This window comes from Mirounga angustirostris, unplaced genomic scaffold (assembly GCF_029215605.1).
Source record: "Mirounga angustirostris isolate CCGP_5_RB_7025 unplaced genomic scaffold, mMirAng1.0.hap1 SCAF_9, whole genome shotgun sequence".
NCBI classification, from domain to species: domain Eukaryota; kingdom Metazoa; phylum Chordata; class Mammalia; order Carnivora; family Phocidae; genus Mirounga; species Mirounga angustirostris.
In genome coordinates, this window is record NW_026991717.1 from 35284369 (window position 1) to 35303125 (window position 18757).

The following is an 18757-nucleotide window of genomic DNA, read 5'->3' on the forward strand; positions in this document are numbered from 1 at the left end:
AGCAGGTTTCCAGCCAAGCAGGGAGCCCGATGTGGGGCTCGATCCCAGGACCCCAGGATCATGACCCCAGCCAAAGGCAGACGCTTAACGACTGAGCCACCCAGGCGCCCCATGAAGGGTTTTTTAAAGGTAACATTTCTCACCAAGGGTTTGAGAGCAGGTTGCTCCCTCTCTCTATACAACCTCTAGAGCCCGCTTAAACAAACATGGCAACTGGGTGTAGGACAAGGCATCACGCCTGATGGATGGGGCCCTACTGAGTACACCACGCCGCCCACAGCTACATGCTCAACGGACAAGGGCCCAAGCTCTTACATGATGAGTATTTGCGTAATCTTAAGGACAAGTGGAATGTGGGCTGTAGGCATCTGATATGCTTCCCCTTTCTAACTGTTGGCATCAAGAGGTAACCTGTATTGACTGGAAGGCAAGAGCCCTCCCCTCCATATACCCCCCTCCCCATGACAGGCAGGCCTCATGATCACAGCAGACACCTCATCCCAGTTCCTGTAAGTTTTCCCCCAAACCAAAAGTTCCACTGTCCTGTATACATCTGACCCATTTTTAACAGGCAGCTCAATTAAAAAAAAAAAAAAAATGAAAACAAACATCATTTGTTAGAGCATGACTTGAGATGATAACTGTTTCAGGGGTTAACCCACATCAGGGATTAACTTCACATCACTCCCCTGGACAAAACTTGACTCAGTCCAATAAATTATGGCTCCCTCCATAAAATTTTAAAACAAAAGTTAATTCAGTAACCACGTGGAATCTATGGTTGCCCTGCTAGTCTCTTGCTCCGTCTGCTGCTGACTTCTGGCCTCACTAAACTCAGGACACGGCTTGTCTGCCTCGCGCCTCTGACCCCTGCCTGGGCTGGCTCTCTCCACCCCTAACCTACTGCCGTTCAGTCTCCTCCTCCCCAACCTGGGACCACTCACCCTTCTCCTTGCCTCCATGCTGAAATGCTGTCTGTAGCAAGGTTTAAGAGGAAAAAAATTAACTGAGCATAATGCAGAACTTTGTTTTCCTGAACCTTTCTTATTAATTACCAAGTAGCAATCTTGAGTTGGAAATTCTGTTGACCAGCTCCAAAGCTGCTGCTCAGTTATTCATCACTTCCATTTACAAAACTGCTCCCTGCTTTTTGCAGTCTTTAGTTCCAAACTAGAATCCATACCAGGCCTTCCCTTGTTTTACTTCTGAGCCATTTAAACATATCCAAACACAAGTCTGTCAACACAGGATGACATGGTTTCTTCACAGGGGTTGTTGGTGGGGGTGGTGGTGGTGGCGGGTGTGTATCGGAACACCTCAAAGCAGAGAATGAAAAAATCCAGATTAAAAAAAAAAAAACTTATCATGGCCCATGGAAGGGTGAGCTGAACAGGAGGAATCTGATACCACAAAGTAGTGATGACTCCTTGGGCTTTGCTCTGGGGTACCTACAGAACCTCACTGTCTTAGTCCCAGCACAACAGGCCCAGGAAAGTGTGTCTTCCTCAGTGGGCTGCCCAGAGATCACTGGATGCCATTGGTGGCAAGAATGGAGAAGTGTCAGTCCCAGAACAGAAAAGAGAGGGACAAGTAAAAAATCCAGACATCTCTCCCAAGTGAACAGAAATGGCTGTGAATGAACAAAAGCCTTATATTTCAGGGTAATGATATATACCACAGTCAGTAATCTTAAAGAGAAACATATCCCAGGATATACTCAGTGGCAAAGTATTCAGATTGAAAGGACCTCCAATAGCGAGCTGTTACTGCAGCCTGGGTTTGCAGGGAAGAGGTGCGACAATGATGCATGTGAACTCAGGATCTAATGACAAGTGCTCTCCACAGTTCAGGCTGAAGATAGCTGGGTTTGGAAGCAGGGTAATCCAGATACAAATAATTGCCTCTATTGCAATTTTGTTTTGCTGGAGGAGATACAGCCTCAGACGCAGACAGGAAGTACAATTCCAAAAGCAGAATGAAAACTGTTTAATACATAGATATCAGGCAATCCTGTTTTTAGAAATTATTCCTGACTTAATTCCTCCACCTCTAGATACCCTGCACCCCTGAAGGAATCCCTAATTTAAAAGATCATTCTGGAGGGTGCCTGGGTGGCTCAGTTAGTTAAACATCTGCCTTTGGCTCAGGTCATGATCCCAGGGTCCTGGGATGGAGCCCCACATCATTATCATCATCATCATCATCATCAGGTTCCCTGCTCATCGGGGAGTCTGCTTCTCCCTCTGCACCCCCCTTCGTGTTCTCTCTCCCTCTCTCTCTCAAATGAATAAATGAAATCTTTAAAAAATAATTTAAAAAAAATAAAGGATCATTCTGGAAATCAGGCCTGCCCGCAACTATGACAGCTATCCTAAAGTCTTCTTTTGGAAAATTATAACTAGTTACCACCTGTTGTTTGGTTTTTATTTACTTGTTAAATGTGAACATATTTTAGAGACAGCATACCATGTTATGTGTTCATCATATTTATTTGCATCATTTCCCTGATTACAGAAGGTTTACACAGGCATTTGTAGCGACGCCTAGGCAATGCTTGGTGCACTGTACGAATCATTCAGGGATCTCTGTTCAGTGGGGACTCATCCCAAACTTTCAAGCAACTAAAAGGGTTAACTGACACCTGTGTAGCCACAATCCGAAAGACTGAAAAAACGGATGCAGACGGCAAAAAGGTAGCATATGTGTGGCCATCTCCCTTCCCGTGCCTGTGCAAGACATCACTAAGCAATCCCAGTGACGCCCCTCGTTCCTGAGTCCCCCGCGGCACAGCTACACTCGGCCAGAGCCGGCACCGGCTGGGGGACCTGCTTGGTAGGACTCGCGTACTATCTTCTAAAGAGAACAGCCACACTGATAAACAAAGAGCATGCCCTGATACACAGGGGATCAATGGAAGGAAACAAGTATTCAGCGGGCTGCTCACGCAAGGTCCCCGGGGGACAAGACGGCTGCTTTCAAGTATCTGAAGGGGGAAACTGGGCCTTTCATTCACTGCGGTCCCAAAGGGTAGCCAGGCAGTAAATATCATCCCAAGGTAAACAATGGTGGCAACACACAAGAGTGCCTTGAGGTAGGGTAGGCAGTAGGAGGAGGCAGGTAAAGCCGACTGGGTAAAAACAGGAGGCGCTGATGCATGCTCTCTCCCTTCTTCCCGCCCAACCGCAGATATACAACAGATTTTTCCTTTAATCCTTTGTAAACGAGGCCCACTGACCCATGGAATGTTCTCACTGAGATTTCTAAGAAAACGGAGACACACAGGTACGGTTGCGGTTTAATAGTTGTGGGGGAGGGGCTATGCAGATAAGGGGAGAATTTCTTCGATAAATTCGTGAAGGACAGGCTGAATTTGCAATTTAAGCATAAATTGCATATTCACTGATTACTTTCTAGCTCTAAACCCTCTAGCTCTAAAAACCTCTCCATGTCTGCCCAAAACTAATTTCTTGATATCCACACAAGGTGCAACAAAATGTCCCGACTGCTCCTTCGGGACACGTCCCTACAGATTTATAAGAGCCCTCTGCTCAGGGGGCACAAGGGATGAAGACCGAGTCCCAGGATTTCCTGGAGAAGTCTTGGTAGTCTTGATGTAAAAACACATTTGTTTGTTTATAAAGGAAACAGATCTGTCCCGGCTTGGTTACACAGAGCAGAGCGAGAAATTCTTCTGGAGCCCCTGAGGCAAGGCATTACTCTCAGCTCAGCAGGCTGTGGTTATGTAAGTTCTTGTTTCATCTTATCCTTCTATGTGATTCTGCGTCCTGGGGCAGACTGTCCATCCCTTAGACTCAGTTCCTACATCTGTAGAATAGGAACACAGCAGAGACACCTGATCTCGCCCACCCCCACCAGCCACACCATAGGACAGAAGCAGTCTTTGTGGAAAACTGAGCTTTGGGGAAGTGGGAAATAACAGGATCGAGTCTCGATATTTAATATTTTGCAATGGGTTTAACCTCCACACTAGGTTTTAAATCCTTAAAGTTATTTCATGTTTAGATGAATCTGCTCACTAGATGTTGAAATCTATCCTGAGGCTCTTCTTTACTAATTACTTAGAATGACACTGGTTCAAGTGCCAGGAAAGAAACTGCTTTTACAGGAATCATTTACACTTTCCAGAATACCCTCCAGCAGGGATGATTTTCTCCCTCAGTCTTTCCTTTTCGAAATCTTAAATTGCCCAGGGAAAAGACGAACTGAGAGGTGTGATTCCTATGTGAGCCATTCCTACATTCTCCTTACTCTTCAGAGAGAGAGAGAGAGAAACACAGTGTGGATGCCAGAAGCTTGCACATAATTCTACAGGGGAGCAGGAAGGCTAGCCCAGTAACCCAGACTGTGGAGATCAGGGGTGGTGGGAAGAGTCATTGCTAACACTTCACTTCTCCCTGAGATCATCCGACACAGGGCGCAGTGGGGTGGTACCCACGGAAACCCAGCCTCTCTTCCCAAGCCCCTGTGTAAATGCTCCCTGGTCAACTTGAATCATGCTAGCAGAATGTCCAGGAGCAAGGGGGATCCACACAGGTACAGGTCACGCATACCTAAAGGGGTCTATCTATAGAAATCTTTAGAAATGTAAACACCACAAGAAAAATGGAAGAGTGATACCCGTATGTTATATTCCAATTCCAATAATCCCTCAAAGGTATTAAGAAGCCCTGTGAGCCTATGGATGAAATGAGAGTTGACAAGCCAGGTGGGTACCCTGACTTGTCATGAGTTTCTGTTATGGACCTTGGTTGGGACCATTCAGGATCCACCCTCCATTCTTGTGGTTCAGCATCCGGATTTCCTTTTCGGGAATTAATCCCCACCCCCACTGTGTATAGTCTTGGTGGGAATGTCAATCAGGGGACCCACCCCCTCACCCCTCAGGCCAAGAAGGAAGCATGTGGCTTACACCAAGCTAACTGAGCTCTTACTTGTTGCCAGGGTTTTGAATCTTGGATGGAGAAACCTGTTGGAACTTATCCAATGCAGCAGTAGCACACAAAGAAGACCATCAGTTCTGTCCACCTGGACCCCCAGAGCTTCCTCAATTTCTGTCTTTCACCAAGCCTGGTTCTGCACACTTCCTGTTGATTCTCTGACCTCCTGGATAAGCTTCCAATAAAACCCTTTTGTTTTGACTTAGCCAAAATCAGTGTCTGTTGCTTGCAAAAAAAAAAAAAAAAAGAATATTAACTAATACAGATGTCTAACTTCTGGACCTATCTGAGGATTTCCGGGCCCAACAAAGTCCTATGATTCTAGATGTTTCTAAAAATGATCCTATGCATCTGAGTCTATTCTCCGTAAAATTCTCTTGTTCCTCCATGGTCAGGAAGAAAGGGTAAGAAAAATAAAATGAGAGAGCGACCAGAGAGAGAAAGGAACATCACTTCATTCTAGAAAGTTCCATCATGTCCCTTTCCAGCTGACCCTCCTCACTCCCATAGGCAAACACTGTTCTGATTTCTATCGCCCCTGCCTAATTTTTCCTGTTCTAGAACATCATGTAAATTTAATCAGACAGAATGTACTCTTTATTTTGGTCAACTTCATGTTTCTGAGATTCATCCAGGTTTTTATACATATCAGTAGGGTGTTCTTTTTTTCCTGCTGAGTAATACTCCATTGTATGAACATACTTCAGTTTGTTTACTCAGTGTCCCGTTGATAGATATTTGGGTTGTTTCCAGCTTTGGGCCTATTAGGAAAACAGCAGCTATGAACATTCTTAAATAAATCTTTTTTATGGACATATGACTGCTTTCATTTCTCTTGAATAAATGAATTTTTATTAAATGCTGAAGAAGCTTTCTTAGTATAATACTTTGCAGAGAAACAATAATATACTTTCTGCAGGGGAAAAAGAAAATGCCTATTTTTCTTTTAGAACAGGATAGGTTCATACATACCATTCTATTAACCCCAACTCCCTCTCCAACAGCTTCATTCTTTCCATCTGCACACACCCATGTTTCTCAACCATTCTAAACAAACCTTTCTCTCTCCCCTGAAACTAGCAAACACTCTCAATATGACTTTTTCATGGCAATTCTTTTTTTTAAATTCCCGGTCGTGTTCTCAACAGCCCACCCTGGTTTTATTTTCTCACTTCTCATTCTCTCTTTGACCTCTTGCTGTGTTCGGCTGTGTTAACCAGCATTCATTCTCTGTCTCTTTCTCTCTCTCCTTTCTTGCTTTTTAAGAAAAGCTAAACTTTAATTACTCAGTTAATTTTTACCATGAAAACAGGTACCCCAAAACTGGTCTTAAATGCTCACAACTGTACAAATCCTTCTCTTGGCTTCCACACACATTGACAGGAGAGATTCCATAGCCAGACTCTGGGGTTTGAACCTGGCTCTATCCCCTGCTAGCTGGGCGACCCAGGGCAAGTTATTTAACCCCTCTGTACCTCTGCTTCTTCTGTAAAATGAGGCTGACAATAGGACCCACCTCACAGGGTTATTGTGAGCATTAAATGAGCTAGCACTTACAACTGTGCCTGGCATGCAGTAAGTGCTCAATAAAGACAAGCAGTTTCTACTATCTCATTTGATCCTCATTGTGGTGTATGTAATAAGAGAACTTTATAAAGCATGGTAGACTTCATTAATACAAGGGATGAAACCATAGCATTATGATGCCTTCCCTTAACAACCCTCTTTAATGGTTGAGCCTCTTTCCCCTGCTTCTTTAATGTGGACATACTGCAAAGCTGCCTCCTTGACGTCATTGTCCTTATGATTCTATACTCTCTTGAAGGTCTCATCCATTGCGGTGGCTTTAATTATCACACCAAGTCCAATGACTTCAAATATAGGTCAACAATCATTCCATTTCAGTATCTCATCCCCAACTTTCTGCTCGGCATCTTGCTACCATTCATTCAAACTCAACATGTATAAAACCGAAATCATTGTTTTTGTTTTCACAAAGAGGTTGCCCTCGGGATTTCTCTTTGTCCTCAATGATATACTCATACACCAAATATACACGGCCTAGTCTTGCCAGTTACTCCTAGCCGTGTATAAGAGAGCCCGAGAGTGAATCTTGTTAGGGTATCACTGGAACACTCTTCTTGTTTCCCTAAGGCCTATCCTGTCCTCATGGAAAGGTTCATAATGACTACAGACTCTGCAGGAGGGGTGGGCTATGGAGGTGAGCATGCCAGGTACCTGGGAATGAAGCTGCTTGATTAAAACATGAGCATCCTCATCCCGGGTCCAGCAGGACTTGGTCCCAAGCCTTCCCGCCTCATGTCCCACAGTTTTGATAACACTGTGAGTGTTTTTAGCTGGCAGCCCTTGTCCCATGCCTGAACGTGATGTCCGTGCCAGGGCAGCCTCCGGGGCTAGCGGAGGAAGCAAGAGCACAGCTGGGCACCTGGGTGGCACCGTTCCATCTCTGTGCCTCTGAGCTTTACTCAAGGGGAAGAACTTGAGCTCAATGGCTCGGGGCCCTGTGCCCATGAGAGGCTGTGTGGCACCTTTAATTTCCCTGGAGCAAAATCTAGTCTTGCAAGCAGCCTGATCAAAGTCCCCTGGATGTCTAAAGAAGGCACTCGAGGGATTTTGTCGCAGCTTCCTGCCTGTGCTAGTCATGAGGGCAGGTTGCGGATATTTCATTTCTCCTCCTCTGAGCACGTGGCAGGATGGCACCTCCCTGCTGCCCTTGAAGTTCAGTGTGACAGGAAACTTGCTTTGGCCAATGAGATGGGAGCAGAAACAACAGGGATGGCTTCTGGCGGAAGCTTTAAGAATCCATGGTGATTCACTTCTCCCCTGTCCCCGCCTCCATGGGAGCATAAGGTGATAGGCAACCTCTGTTAGCCTGGGGCTCCGAATGAGCAGAACACATACTCCGTTACACAGGTAGCACAAGCAAGAGACAACCTTGGCTTCGTGAAGTCATTGGGACTGGGGGGTTCTTTGTTACTGCCGCATAATCTAGGCAATACTAAGGGATAGCACAGCCTGCTCATATGACCGGTCAGCAACCTCCAACTTCTAACTCCGCCCCACCTCTGGCTTTTAGATTTCCCCTCTGTTGAGTTCAGCCCTCAGGGCCACAAAATAGACTTAAGCTACCCACACACCAAGCTGTCTCCTGATTCATGGATGAAGACTGATACCTACGGGTAGCCCACAGGGACCCAGCAAAAGCCTGGCCTCTAATGCTACCCAGGCCCAGTGGCCTAGGCATGAAAACAGGTACCATGTTCCCCACTGTCAGCACCTACACCAGAGTCTTCCTATTAATGCGGCCCATGCCAGCTAGGCCAGGGCATAATTTATTGTCCAAAATGGTCTTGAGAGTGAAAGGGGACTGGGCGACAGGCATAAACCTTTGCTGTCTGGGGCACACAGAAATGTGTGGACACCCTAATTCCGACGCCATCATCTCTACAGTCTTAGGTCTAGGGGGTATGAGAAAAATGCCTAGAGGCATTATCTCAGGAGAGAAAGCCATATCCAGGAAATGTGATTAAAGGCCGAAGATGAGGCATGTGGTAAAATGAATGTGTTTATCAGAGTGTACTCTGCTTTTACTATTCTATGTGGCATTGGACTGAGTGGGTACAGCTGTTTCTCTAAGCAGGGGCATGCGAATAGCACTAGGTGTCCAAACAAAACCAAGAGCCCAATGCAAAATCCAGCCGGGAAGCCTGAACACCCTACAGAAGCATGAAGAGCGTCTTCCTCCCGCAGGTCAGCCTGGGAGTCATTTAAGAGGAAGAAGGACAAAATCAAGAAAACAATCTTAGCAGCAGAAAGAACCATGGAAACAAAGTCAAAGTAAATACAATATCAGGGACCATGGGCTCCTCCTCTCCTGGGCACCTGAGACATATTAATGTCGATAAATATTTTCAAAGAATGCTGAATCTTCTAGACCGAGTAACACATCGTAGACAGTAGTTGATTTCTCTAAACTGCTGCTATTTTGCATTTTCCTTTACTTTGTAAAATACCACAATTCTAGTTGGTTCTCAAAATCTTATGGCTTATGATCAAGAAGTATATAACGATTTTTGAAGAATCTGTTTTTCTGTGTCCCAATCCCCACTTTCCACTGGGTTTCTGTCATTCACAACCAAGACTTCTAGTTAATATATCTACCAAGGAATAGTGCCATATAATGTGAATTCAAATAGTTCCCCATAATCTGGGTGGGGAAGAGAGGGTGGGGTATATAGAAAAAAGATCAGCCATGAGCTGATAACTGTTGAAACTAAGTGGTAAGTATAAGGACCTTATTATTATACTATCGACCTATTCTCTCTCTGTCTACATACGTTAAAGCAAGTATTAAAAAAAAATCTCACAGGCCTCACACTTCAAGTCCAGCACAAATCAAGGCAAACCAAAGAACAGAAGAGGCAGAATCAAACATAAACCAGACGATAGTAGATGTGCAGAGAGCATAGCTGTTAATACATGAAAACTTTAGCACAAGAGTTCTTTGCAATACACAGGGCTTTGGACACGAGACCCGAATCTATGAGGGCCTGACAGGAGCAGGGGGCCTTGGACAGACATGGATGGTGGATGACCAGCCCAAACTATGCAGACAAGGTCCAGCCATACGCTTCAACTCCAGGCAAAACAATGGAGTATTCATCGCTGGAAGAATTCGCCCTTCCTCCCAGGTAATCCCAATAAAGCAGCTATTATCCACCCCAATAAATATGCAAGGGTGTGGCTCAGACAAAGGCCTGGGTTACTTCTCCAAATGTTCACTGAGAACCACCATTGTTCTGACACAACAATGTATCTCACAGTTTATAAACGCAGCCACGATTCTGTCTCTTAACTTAGGCTAGAGCCACCACCGCTTATGGGGTCCTGCCTTCTCCTGGGATTAGAGGTTCTTGACCCCAGCTACCCATTAGAATCACTTGGGATCTTTAGAAAAATCCTGTTGCCCAGGCTGCCTCCTAGACCATGAAATCACAATCTCTGGGAGCGGGGCCCAGACGTCAGTATTTCCAGAAGGTTCCTTGATGATTCTAACGAGCAGCTAGGGCTGAGAACCACAGACTCAGGTAGACCTGGATCTGTCAAATGCTCACTTACTGTAGATTCGTGCCTCACTTCTCTGGGCAACCCCTGCTACTGCTCAGACCACCCCCACTTTCTGATCTACTCACGTGGGCAGACCTCAGTCAATCCAGAACCTAGTTCTTTCCTCTTTCTACGAGTTTCCTAAGGCTGCATGACAAAATACCACAAAGTTGGCGGCTTAAAACAACAGAAATATACACTCCGAAATTTAGTTCTAGAGGCTAGAAGTCCAAAAGCAAGATGTTGGCAGGCCATGTGCTATGCCAGGATCCTTTCTTGCCTCTTCTAACTTCTAGTGGTTGCTGGCAATCCTTGGTGTTACTTGGTTCGTGGACACAGTACTCCAATCTCTCCCTTCATTGTCACTTGGCGCTCTCCCTGGAAGTCTGTGTCCTTTCTTCTTATAAGATCATCAGTCCTACTCGATTAAGAGCCACCCTACTCTGGTAGGACCTCAACACCTTCCATCTGCAGTAACCCTGTCTCTAGATAGGGACACCTTCTGAGGTTCCAGGAAGCACAAGGTTTCAATCCGGGACACTCTTACTCACCCATATAAAGCAAATCTTAGATTTTATCTTCATCAGAATGCATATAAGATCTAGCTAACTGGGAGCACAATGCCTTTTAAAACATGTTTTTATTTTGGAATCATTTTAGACTTCTAGAATGGTTGCAAAGATAGTACACAGAGTTCCTGTATGCTCTTCACCCAGCTTCCCCTAATGTTAACATCCTATAAAACCATGGTACACTTATAAAAACTAAGACAGTCACACAAGGACAATACTGTTGATGTAACTATATACTTCAAGCATCTTTCACCAGGTATCCCACCCATGCCCTTTTCCTGTTCTGGGATCCAAATCAGGATTTGGATTTAACACAATGCTTTTTAGGATGAAAAGGGCCACAGCCAAGCTCTGATTCATGGCATCAAAACTTCACTTTAGGCATCCCTCCTGAGCTTGCCCTCTAGCCTCCCAGCCAGCCTCACATTTGTGTCCAACTGACTATGTTTCATCTCTTCTTCCTTCCTGTTTGGATCTGGTAACCCCAATTTTTTAGTCAAGTTAGTTCTTAACAGTTTTGAGGTCATGGGACCACTTTGAGAATCTGCAAGAAGCTACAGATTCTCCTCTGAAGAAAATATACAGACAAAAACCATCTTGCATCCAATTTCAGAGCAGCAATCAATGCCTCCCTCTTCCTCCAGGGTCCCCACTGAGACCCGACTTCCCACAGTTTGGCTTCCCCAGGCATGGGTTTTGTGATGAAATCACTATGAAGCCCTCTCCCAGGACATATTCTCCAGCTCCTAGACGTGACCACAGTACTTTGCACTCTGGGTTTTGGCCAATACCGGGGTCCCAGCCACTGCCTTGGGCCGACAGTGGACACTGAGAGTGGCTGGACTCTCCACTTCTGGCCAACTTGGCCACCAGTATTTAATGCCCCAAGTTTTGGTTGACCCTTCCCCTCTTTGGAGACCACTTTCTCTGGGATGGAAGGAATCTCCCGGAATTCAATACTTCTCTGTTCAAAAGGCATGTCATCACTTTGGTTTCAACTAAGAAAAGTGACTCTGGGATCCAGAGCAGTATTACCAAGTTCTTTCAAAATCAGACCTGCTGCGATTTTGAAATGGCAGGAACCTTGATACCAATGCCTACCTATGGCATTTCAGCTTTGGAAACAGCATGTGAGGCCCGGCCCCCTACACACACACACACACACACACACACAACTGGCAACTTTACAACCCTACATGTCCTCTGAAGCCACCACACAAGGCTGGAGCAGGAACCAAGGAAAAGGGAAACTGTCCCCACTCAATCCTCACAACCTTGGTTTGAACGTCTCGCTCCCCCCAGTTCCTCAAACGCTGTTCTGTCCCCCTCACCCGGTGATCCTCAGATGCTGCTCTTTTCTATCAATGCCTCTGAGCTAGACTACCTGCAGGCTCTCCTGCATCCTGGGGCCATACTTTGCTCCCTATTGCCGCTTGAATCAGGATCACACCAATTCCTCCAGCATCAGGCAGAAGGGAACAGGGTTGGGGAACAGACAAGAATAATTCCTCTGGACAGGGCTGGGTCTAGTCTTACCTTCTGCAAATGGTTCCCATTCATAGAAGCGGCCCATGAACGGCTTGTTGTTGTAGGATGCGCACTGGACCTCCCGGATGCTTCTACTGCTTTCTGGACACACCTAATAAAACAGATATTAAATATGCAGTTAGTGTCTGCATCTTTTCATAGCTCTAGTCCCGTCCCAGAAGACCTCTCCAACTTTAAATGCCAATCCTTCTCCACCAAAAGCAGTGTTTCTGAAACTGTGCGGATCACCTGCATCAAAAATTTAAAATGCAGATCTCAAGGCTTCATTCCAAGTTTACTAAATCAGAATCTTTGGAAGGACACTAAAATTTTAACAAGCTCCCCAGGTTAAGTTTTTGCACCATAATTTGAAAACCACTAACCGAAACCTTCTGCTCCTGACAAATTGGTCTGCTCGCCTCCCCCACAAAGGCCATCCATTTCCATCTGTTTGACTTTGTTCGTGCCATTCCCAGACATGGGATAATATTCACAGCAAACATGTACAGAATCCTTACCATGCGCAGGTGATGCTTTAAACATATTACACTTACTAATCCTCATATTACACTTTAATCCTCACAGTGACCAATGAGGCCACTCTGATAGTTTTGCAGATTTTTCACAGATGAGCAAACTGAGGCACAGAAGAACCCACACAGCCAGTGAGGGCAGAGGCTGGAGTTAGGGCTAAGTGGTCTGGTGGCCACCAGGCTGCATTTCAGTGTCCTTCCCATCTTGTCTAAATTCTCTCCACCATCTAATGCCACAGCTCCCAGCCTTTAGCATGCAAAAGAATCACCCAGAGATCTCACGGGAAATGCAAAGTCCTGGGTCCCTCCCCCAAGGATGGTCAGTAAGTCTGGGATGAGGTCCAGGAATCTATATTTTATCAAATTATCCAGGTAATTCTGATATACTAAATGACTCAAAGAAAATATCCAGCTCCCTGTGGTTTATCTCTTTCTTATTTATAAATGTGACATGAAATAAATATGAAATATAATAATAAGATCAGAATCTCTAATTCAAATCATGGATAAAGCATGATCTAACTTTTTAAAACCTAAGTATACTCTTATTTAAGTGTGGGGTATGTGTGTGTGTGTGTTTTAATAATCAGAGGAAAAGGAATCTGGCCCCTTAAATATTAAAAACCCTGTGTATAAGAAGTCTCTGGAATAAACTGCTAATAAGGTAGCTCAAAGTCCTGAAGAATTTATAAAGAAATCTATGGTATATATCAGAAACACCAGGTCTTTTGAAGAGGAAGGAACGAAGGGAGGAATAAAACCAGGTGGAAGGAAAAGCATCTCTTGTGTGATAAAGGACATTCAGGCGAGGCTGCTGGTACAAACTCCTGGGTGGTCATAACCCTGCTACAGCCTGAACCAAAGCATATGGAGCAGGAAGCTATGGGAAGCAGAATGTGGTAGAAACTGGTGGGGAAAAAAGGCCCAGTGGACGGACAGGGTGGGCTGAGCTCTGACAATCAGTGAGAAGCCAACAGGCCGGGGAAGGCTGTCTCCTTGGGCACTGGAAGCCAGGCTGCTGGTGGCCCCCAAGCCAGAACCGTGTAGGCGTCCAGCAACACCAGCTGTCTCCATAAAGGATTTGGCACTGAGATGTTTTTGACAACCCTTAGGCCAGAACCAGAGCTTGACGAGGATATGAACAGTTGGGTGACTTGAGAGGAAGAACCACTAAGTGATTTGTTAAAAATACAGATTTTCTTGGGTGCCGGGGTGGCTCAGTTGGTTAAGCATCTTACTCTTCATTTCAGGTCAGGTCATGATCTCAGGGTCGTGAGATCGAGCCCCACATCGGGCTCTGTGCTGAGTGCGGAGTCTGCTTGACATTCTCTCCTTCTCCCTCTGCTCCTTCCCCAGCTCATGTTCTCTATCTTTCTCTCAAATAAATAAATAAATAAGATCTTTTAAAAATATAGATTCCAGGCCTCACCCCAGTAGGAAGGGAGGGAAAGGGCCCACGAATATATGCTTGAGGCACTGCCTCGCTGATTCTGGCCCAGCCAGCCTGGCACCGGACCACAGCAGCAATGAAAGGCCACCCCCAAGCCTCAGTCTTACTCTGGTTAGTTAACAGGCAATCACAGTGTTGGAGCAGTGACAATCAGACCCAACCCTTCACTTTATCGATGAAGACACTGAGGCCTGGAGAAGAGGCACAGCTGGCTAGAGGTCACTGTGACAGAGGGACAGAGCCCAGAGCCTGACCACCCACTCTGGCCCTAATCAGAAACGAGAGATGAGCTACTGGGTTGCATTTTTTTCATAATGGAAACAGACCAGAACAAGTGGGCAAATGTCCTGTTCCTCAAATAACCACACCTATGGAAAGCCAAGCTGCTCGGCAGTGAGGCTCCAGCCAGAAGCCACCCTGAATTAGTCTGGTGGCAGTTATCAGCATTGGAAGCTACAGACCACAAAAACCCAGCCAGGCTGCTTAACCCCTTTCTCTTCCATTAGCAAAATATGCCAAGAGGCTAGACCATGAACCAATGCATCTGTAGAATCATTCCGAATTGCTCAGTACTTGATGATATAAATGTATATTTCATGACATGGAAAGTAGTCCACAACCCATTAAGTGAAAAAAAGTGTTAAGTGATTGTGTGTGTGTGTGTGTATGCACACACATAGAAAAAGAAAGGTTAAAAGCATTACCTCTGGAAGGTGGGTTATAGATTTTTTCTTTTCACAAAGAAAAGAAAGCTTTTGGTGTATTACACTAATTTTTCTGCAATAAATATGTAATATTTGTGTAATAAAAATGGATCATTACTGAGCCCTTTCAAACACTTTGGCCCTTTGCCAACTTTACATGTGCTTGTAGTTTATAATCATATGGTATATCTTAATGCCCCACTAATGCTCCTACTCCATCCACATGCATCTGCCAAGCCAACCAGTCACATGTGAGGGATCATTCAGGGCCCCCTGCCCCAGGTCACCAATAAGTTCTTTATATCTGAGCCTGGCCCAGTTACCTCCTGAGGAAGGGGGGGCTTCATGTGGCATCGGACCCACAGTGGGGGGTCAGGTGCTGAGGCAGCAAATCCACCTCCAGTTGCCCAAAGGCAGCTGAGCCCAGCAGGTTGCCTGTGGTATCCAGCCCGTGGTGAGCACAAGAAGATGCTGCAGGAGATGACCAGGAGCCCTGGCCAGGCCCTGTGTGCTCCCCAGCAAGGACTCACAGGATGCCACGTGAGCTGCCAGTTAGCATGTAGGAGAGGATCCAGGCCAGACATATTTGAGGCTCAGAGGATCCAGATGTGGACGTGGGTCCTGAGATAAAATTATAGTAAAGGTGATGAAGGCAGAAGCCTGGCTGATGACGGTATTAAGAACAGCTCACTTTTACTGAACAGTTACTAAATGCCAGGCACTCCACCACATGATCCTATGTATCTTAGCTCATGTAATCCTCACCACAACTATCATACCCATTTTATAGATGAGGAAGCCAAGGCAGCAGAAAGCTAAATGAGTTGCCAAAAGCCATGGGCTGATAAATGATGAAGTCAGGATTTGAACCCAGACACTTTGAATCCAGAACCACCATACATGGTGCCCCTCGAGACTGTGTGGACAGCAAAGTGAATCTGTCACGGGTCCTCAGACAAGGGGGCCTTAACTCCTTGCCCGAGAAGTCCTAGTGGCCAAGGTCAGATTACAGCTTCAGCTGTAAAGATCAGGCAGTTGTGGATTGAGGATTGAAAACCAAGCAGGCCAGGGAAATTCTGCTTCATGCCTTGTGTGGGTTACATCTGTTTGTACTTGTCATACTATTATCAATATATGATCTCCTCTCATTTTAACAGACTTTCTGAAGTTAAAACTTCCAGGTTACAGATCATTTTACATTTGTTACATTTTAAGTGAGCTGTTTCCTGATGCCATAGACTGAGTCACCCTCACCTTATCAGTAACTGTCTCTAGTTTACACTGTGAGTTGGCTTTGGGCAGATTTCCTGCAGACACTAATCCTTTCCATGGACACAGATTCTTGTAATCTTCAGGCCAGAAAAGTGGGACAGGGAAAAAGCTGTGCAGATAGAGATCAGGCTCACGCAGGAGGGGCTCTCAAAGAGCGGAGCTTCACTGCCATGTGATGCCTCTGGGAAACCTCCCTTCCAATGACTTCCTTCCACCCAAAAGAGGGAGGAATGTTTCCACTGGTCTCATGGGAAAAGGAATAAAGATGGACTTTGATATAATGAGCTGCATCCTTATAAAGCACTTCAGAGCCTATCCGAAGTTCCATCTAGACAATTGCCTAGGGTTGCTATGAGTTACAAAGAGTATTATGGAAACTTGGGCTACGTTCCTAGAGACCCCAGTTAATCTGAGATGACAAGCACCTGCACCTAACTTCATTGCTCAAGAAGCCACTCTTGGTGATCGCATACTTACCTCTTGATAATTAATTACTTTCAGTTCCTCAGTCGACCGAAGGGTGTCATCCCCAGTGAAGTTGGCACCAAGAAATAGGACCTTGAAGTCTGCATGAGTCAGACACGCATTGTTTTTTTGTTTGTTTGTTTTTATTTTGTTATTCTTATGTTAATCCCCATACATTACATCATTAGTTTTAGATGTAGTGTTCCATGATTCATTGTTTGTGCATAACACCCAGTGCTCCATGCAGAACGTGCCCTCCTCAATACCCACCACCAGGCCAACCCATCCTCCCACCCCCCTCCCCTCTAGAACCCTCAGTTCGTCTCTCAGAGTCCATCGTCTCTCATGGTTCGTCCACCCCTCTGATTTCCCCTGCTTCATTCTTCCCCTTCCGCTATCTTCTTCTTCTTTTTTTTTTTTTTCTTAACATATATTGCATTATTTGTTTCAGAGGTACAGATCTGAGATTCAACAGTCTTGCACAATTCACAGCACTTACCAGAGCACATACCCTCCCCAGTGTCTATCACCGAGTCACCCCATCCCTCCCACCCCACCCTCCACTCCAGCAACCCTCAGTTTGTTTCCTGCAATTAAGAATTCCTCATATCAGTGAGATCATATGATACATGTCTTTCTCTGTTTGACTTATTTCGCTCAACATAATACCCTCCAGTTCCATCCACGTCATTGCAAATGGCAAGATCTCATTCCTTTTGATGGCTGCATAATATTCCATTGTATATATATATACCACATCTTCTTTATCCATTCATCTGTCGATGGACATCTTGGCTCTTTCCACAGTTTGGCTATTGTGGACATTGCTGCTATACACATCGGGGTGCACGTACGCTTTCGGATCCCTACTTTTGTATCCTTGGGGTAAATACCCAGTAGTGCAATTGCTGGATCATAGGGTAGCTCTATTTTCAACTTTTTGAGGAACCTCCATACTGTTTTCCAGAGTGGCTGCACCAGCTTGCATTCCCACCAACAGTGTAGGAGGGTTCCCCTTTCTCCGCATCCCCGCCAACATCTGTCATTTCCTGACTTGTTAATTTTAGCCATTCTGACTGGTGTGAGGTGGTATTTCATTGAGGTTTTGATTTGGATTTCCCGGATGCCGAGCGATATTGAGCACTTTTTCATGCAGACACGCATTGTTTTTATCCTTTGCATTGCTCTGGATTCAATCAGAAGACCAGTGACCAGCCAACAACATATGATGTATTTAACATCCCTGCACTGCCAGGGAAAAGTGGCTGGGTGGCCACTTCACTTCTCTAAACCCAAATTACTGCATGTCAGTAGCAAGCCCCGCAGCACTCCCATCCCGCAGGGATTTTTTGTGAAGACTGACTTAGTAATACATTAAGATTTCTAGTTCATAGGGGCACCTGGGTGGCTCAGTCGTTAAGCGTCTGCCTTTGGTTCGGGTCATGGTCCCAGGGTCCTGGGATCAAGCCCCGCATCGAGCTCCCTGCTCGGCGGGGAGCCTGCTTCTCCCTCTCCCACTCCCCCTGCTTGTGTTCCCTCTCTCGCTGTGTCTCTCTCTGTCAAATAAATAAATAAAATCTTTAAAAAAAAAAAAAGATTTCTAGTTCATAATAATGCTCAGTAAATGTTAGCTGAGCTGGAATCTAAGCGGACATCAAAGATGACTCCAGCAGTTCCAGAAACTTCAAGTGCCCTGACAGGTAGGTGTTTTGAGCAAACATTCCCCTTTCTCTTCCCCAGCTGGAAAAAGGAGTTTGGGTTTCCAGCTGCAGGATAATACAACCACGGATTGAAACTGCTTAAAAATTATCCAGCACATTTCTCAAATATGTTTCATATCTGCTTTCTCAAGTCACTTGGAACAAATTCAACCTTGCAAAAACTCTTGCCACCTGCTACCACTCCTAGTGTTCTCTGGACAGTCAGTAAATTGGTTTGTCTAAAAGAGTTGGGTCAAGATTTTGGATTTAAAACAAAAAACAAAACAGAAAGACCTCTCCAAAATTCTGAGGTTTTCATAGTTCTCAAACACCTCTTTTTCCCCCATCCAAGTTCACAATGTTCTTCTAGAGAAAGTGTTTCTCTCTCATTCAATACATTCATCAAAGACCCAATGGATGTTAAGATGACTAAGCCTATCTGTTCACCC

General features: G+C 45.3%; 1 protein-coding gene across 5 annotated transcripts in view; it reads right to left on the reverse strand.

The window, feature by feature from the left end:
- The window catches only part of THSD4 (thrombospondin type 1 domain containing 4), a 580925-nt gene that overhangs the window by 439586 nt on the left and 122582 nt on the right, over positions 1-18757 (reverse strand). For all 5 annotated transcript variants that reach the window (XM_064570218.1, XM_064570219.1, XM_064570220.1 and 2 more), the window contains one exon: positions 12194-12296. In XM_064570218.1, the coding sequence (XP_064426288.1) occupies positions 12194-12296 (103 nt within the window). The remainder of the gene's footprint in view (positions 1-12193; positions 12297-18757) is intronic.